Source organism: Lathyrus oleraceus, chromosome 3, assembly GCF_024323335.1.
Source record: "Lathyrus oleraceus cultivar Zhongwan6 chromosome 3, CAAS_Psat_ZW6_1.0, whole genome shotgun sequence".
Classification (NCBI taxonomy): Eukaryota; Viridiplantae; Streptophyta; class Magnoliopsida; order Fabales; family Fabaceae; genus Lathyrus; species Lathyrus oleraceus.
The window spans coordinates 265105589-265110840 of record NC_066581.1 but is presented as its reverse complement, the minus strand read 5'-3'; the positions used below and the strand labels follow the sequence as shown (position 1 = coordinate 265110840).

Below are 5252 nucleotides of genomic sequence, written 5' to 3'. Positions count from 1 at the left end.
AATTACCAAAAAAAAATTGTGTTCTCTTATAAAAGTTGTTTGAAAAGCAAGACGGCTAAATATTACGTTCATAATTTAAGAGACTTCAACATAATATATTCATATAAAATTTTAAGATATTAAATTTATATATCATTTTTCTTATAAATTCATTATGTATTCGATTTCTAATGTGACATGAAATTCAGTTTCAACCATATTTCATTTAATACTTTTGCGTAAACATTCAATATAGGATTACATGAAAAAAGAATCATAAATTGATTTTAAATGAGTAACTCTTGTAATCACAACAAAATCCATGCCAAAACTGATCAGATCCACTTGCATATCAAACAAGGTATGTTCAAGCTAGATTACAAACACATCAAGCATTTAAAGCCAAAAAGCATATACCTTTTAATTTGTTTTATATGCCCAAACCACCATCACTCAATACACGTATACTCTTAAATTATATTTTATAGGATTCCCATGGCTATATATCTATCAAATATTTATTTTTTTATAGCATCCATGTATCAATTATTTAAATTTCCTGCAAATGATATTGAGCATCTTTCTAATAAAAACACAAGAAAACAAAAACACAAAATTTAAAACAAATAAAAATGTATGCCCACAGAAAAACATTGCTCCTCTAGGATCTCGAAATATGAATTATGTAACTTATAATGTCATGCGTATAGTATCACATTTCTCTATATGAAATTATAATTATATTCCCACCAAGCACACCATGCTTTTTCCTCTTGATTCGTTTGTTGTCTCTTTTCCATTGAAATTTTCACAACATATATATATATATATATATATATATATATCCCTAATCCCATGTTTATGTATAAGTTTCTAGTTTCTTATATAAACCTCTCACATATACATATTTTGTAGCTCTCATTCACACAGATATAACCCTAATGGCCTATGTTGATTGCCATGAAAATTCCATTATTGCTCCTACCTCCATCAATACTGTAAAACTTTTTGGTATTAACATTCAAGAAGAAGCTTGTTTGAATCAATCTCCTTCACTATCACAATCACGATCGGAATTATCTGAGTCTTTGAATGGGAGAAAACTATACGAGTGTCAATATTGTTGTAGAGAATTTGCGAATTCGCAAGCGTTAGGAGGACACCAGAACGCGCATAAGAAAGAAAGACAGCTTCTGAAACGTGCTCAAATGCAAGCTGCTCGTAGCTTTGTACCTTCGCATTATCATAATACATTTATGTTTGCACCACCGCAGCATCATTTTGTGGTCGGTGGTGGATCGTCGCAGGTACCTTCGTCGTCGTGGCTATATACTATGCAAGGAGCGAATTCGGGAGGAGATCGTAGCCATCAGCATCAGGCGAGACTTGGTGGATTCAATAGAGGTAGCGATTGTAGTGATGGATTTGGTTTAAATTTGCATCTTCGTTTATAATAAGTATACCAGTACATGAAAAGTTAGAAGTGTTTATGTACTTGGTTATCGGTATGTCCATGTTGTGAGACATCGTGTAGTTTTCTTATGAAATTGTATTTTGTTTGTTTCGAAAACTCTTTTCGAGGGAGACATAGAAAACTCTCTTGTTAATTTTTGTAACACCTTTAACACATCCCCACATAAATCTCTTCACGAATCTAACAATCCTATTCTAAACCTTAATCAACATATTCATAAAGGAAAAGTAGAAAATTGGGATTGAGTTAAGAACCAAGTTGAAGATGGCCACTCTCTTGCTTAGACTAACAAACCCATGACTTCAGCAAAGAAGCCTTCTTAAAATGTGACTAATATGAGGCCCATAAGTATACTCGAAGAGAGGAATAACACGCATAGAGAGGCCAATATACTTAAAAGGAAGAGTCTCGTGTTTACAATGCAGAAAGCTTTCAGCTAAGACCATGAAGTTGGATTTCACATGCCTTAATAAGGTTTATTTTAGCAAAGTTACCTCGGAGACCAAAAGCAAGTTCAAAATCCCTAAGGATGTTCTTGATGAGCCATTGGTTGTTTATAGTATTCTCTTCTAGGATAATAGTATCAGTCGCGTACCACAAATTAGTTATCACTAAGCTTGGAGAGCTTACCTTAAACCCTGAAAAGAGATCCAAGTTTATTGCATTATTAAACAAACCAAAGACCCTTCAACAAATAAGAAAAAGAACATGGAGAAAAGATCATATTATTTGACCTCCCTTAGGATATTGATCTATTGGGTAGGGAAACAATTAACAAGGAAAAAGAGATTCCTAGACAACATACAAACACTTATTCAGGCACGCCCCTTATCATCAAAACCAAATCTATAAAGCATGTAGTCTAGAAAGCTCCAACTAAATGAATCATATCCCTTTTAAAAATCAATTTTAAAGATTAGAAAGTCCTTATTTGTTTTCTTAGCCATGTTCACTGGCTCATCAGCTACCACCAACTCATCTACCATAAGTCTCCCTTTGATAAAGACATGTTGATCAGGGGAAATGATTTTCCCCATCACTCATGATAGTCTAGTTACTAAGACTTTTTTCCACAAGATTATAAAGGGAATCATTTAAAGAGATTGAGCAAAAATCCCCAAACAGACATAAGTAAGTCAATCTTAGACATAAGTGTGCCAAAGTACAGGAAGAAGCAACAGGGTAACGAAACTAGACTAAATAATTGATTAAACATAACTCCAACATGAATCCTTAGGATATGCCAAAATGTTTTAAAGAAATGCAAATTTTAACCATCTATACATGCACTCTTATTACCATCACATCAAACAACAACCAAATTTATATCAAAATAAGGAAATGGGGGAGGAGAAAGAAACATTATCCTCTAGGGAGAGAGATTGAAGGTCAATACTAATCAGAAAAGGACTTTCAAATAATGATTGGAAAATTGGTTGACCACTTTTTCTCGAATCTTAGACACCCATCCACCGAGTCTGTCCTACCTTAAAGGCCAATATCATATTCATTCTCCTTGAAATTTTGATGCAAGCATGAAAGACTGAATTGGTATCACCTTCATTAAGCTACCTTGCCTTAGATCTCTAAAACATATGTGTGTATTTTGTTTTAAGTAAGGATCTCAAACTTGCAAAGGTCATACTTCTTATAATAACCTCATCCTACTAGAGAACACCATGATTAACCTTATGAACTAAAGACCTAGCGTCTATCCTAAGTTGATGAATTCTTAAGTCTGAAATGTTAAAAATCTCCTTCCCCAAAATTTGGGACCACCTTTAAAATCTTCAAGCCTCTCTTTAAGAAAAGAAGTCATCTAACTATAGGATATAACTGTCCTAGCTATTCTTGGCCATAATGGGAAATTCTTGATGATCAAGCCAATGATTATTAAGTCTAAAGGGATTGGGGACTAAAAGTTGATTAGAGCGGTGGAGGATAATCAAACAATGATCAAAGATATTGATGACTTCTCGGCAAGTGTACCGATAATGTCAAAGTAATAAAAAGATTGAATCCACATGGACTGCCTTCAAGCAAGACAAAACGTGTGCAATGTATAGAAACTAGTAAAAAGGAGAGATTTTTTAGTTTTAGTGTGAAAAGTAAATAAACGAGTAAACAAAAACATGAAAGCGGCCAGGTTGTGTTTTAGAGTCTCATATTCCTCTATTGTTGATGTTTGATGCCCTGTATGAATGATCTTATCACTATAACCCCACGACAAATTAACAAAACTGTTATAATCGATCCCTCATGAAATAACTCACTAACCACTACTCGGAGCTTTCTATCTCTAGTCCGCCAGCGTAAGTAGGGTTAGACGATGTATAGAACGTTAATTCCCTATGCCACTACTTGGGGTCTCCTATTCCTATTAAACCAGCGTAAGTACAACAATTGTCCTAGGTCTAACACATAGACTAATGGTCAGTATTCAATATGTTCCAAAATCATATTAAAAGAATTTCTCACATAAAAAATATTAAGAATAATAACCAATTGAATGACATTATAGATCACAAGGTTCATACAAAGTCAAATCAACATAGAATCCAACAATATTGAAATAGGTTCATCATAACACAATCTAACCTAGAAAAGTTAAGCTACTCATTATTCAAATAACAATACCACAATTGATACATGAAAATAACATATGAATTCCCTTGAGCTAATGGCCTCTGATGGCTTCAAATGCTCTAAAAATCACCCATTGTACTCTCAAAGTCGTGCTTTGCTCTCTCAAAATCGTAACTCTTGTGAAAGTGAAAAAAATACCCTTTTATTGGCTTCAGAATGAACCATAATACGTCATAAAAGCCTTGAAAAAGTGACCATCATGCACGTGATAACTCGAATCGCGCGCGATGCAACTTTTATGGCCTTATCGCGCGTGTGATGCATCATAATGTTGCATGTGATTATTTCTGAAGGTGCATCTTTTTTTTCTCCTTTTTCACTCAAATTTTCACTAAGTCCACAATCTTCACACTTATCTATTTTTTTCCTCATTCTTTAGTCATTCTTCTTCATTCTAAATTATCTTTCAGTTGTTTTGCTCTGATTCTTCGACTAAATTTGAATTTAAATTGAAACAAATCATATCTTGTTGAAGGGATTTATGGAACAAATAATATCCAACAGATTCTGCATTAATTCTTGACGAAATTAAAGCTAATAATCCAAGGAGAAAAGCCATGAGTTATTGTGTTATATAAGGAGCTCAAACCTACATTGGAAAGTAAGCACTCAAATTGAAGATTTTAGAATGCTGGGGTTTATAAGAGTCCTTGTTATTCTATGTACACCTCTATGTTTCTATAACTTGGCATAAAAGGTTTGTCTAGTTAAGTTATAATATTTGACATTAATAATTAAGTGAATCACCAATCGCCAGGGTTTAGTGAATGAGAGAGAATGAAAGGGTTTCTCATATTTAGGGGGTCCTAAGTAGAAAGTCATTGGGTAGTGTTAGGAAGAGGCATTGAACAACATAGGATTTGTTGTTACTTGTAACACTAATTGTACCAAGCTAATAATAGTGAATTTTCTTTCTTGGATTGGAAGTCAGGCCTCTAGACGTAGGCGTTGTTTGCATTGAATTGCATTACCAATTGTTGTGTTCTTTATTGCTTTTCTGCTCCATGATCTTGTACAACTTATTATGTATTATTTGTGGTGACTCGGATTCAACTTGTCAAACCAGTTGTCTAGGACATTGTGTTTGACATTTGTCCCCTAAGGAACAAAATTTCAATTAACATCAGAGCAGACACCCTAGCCTGTTGGGTGA

General features: G+C 33.8%; 1 protein-coding gene across 1 annotated transcript; it reads left to right on the top strand.

The window, feature by feature from the left end:
- Positions 1–611: 611 nt before the first annotated feature.
- LOC127126841 (zinc finger protein 6) lies at positions 612–1586 on the top strand. Its single transcript, XM_051055848.1, has one exon. The coding sequence runs from the start codon at positions 921–923 to the stop codon at positions 1431–1433; it is 513 nt and encodes a 170-aa protein (XP_050911805.1). The 5' UTR covers positions 612–920; the 3' UTR covers positions 1434–1586.
- The last annotated feature ends 3666 nt before the right edge of the window (positions 1587–5252 follow it).

Excerpts from the sequence above, each read along its gene's own strand:
- LOC127126841 (XM_051055848.1), top strand. The coding sequence starts at position 921 with ATGGCCTATGTTGATTGCCATGAAAATTCCATTATTGCTCCTACCTCC.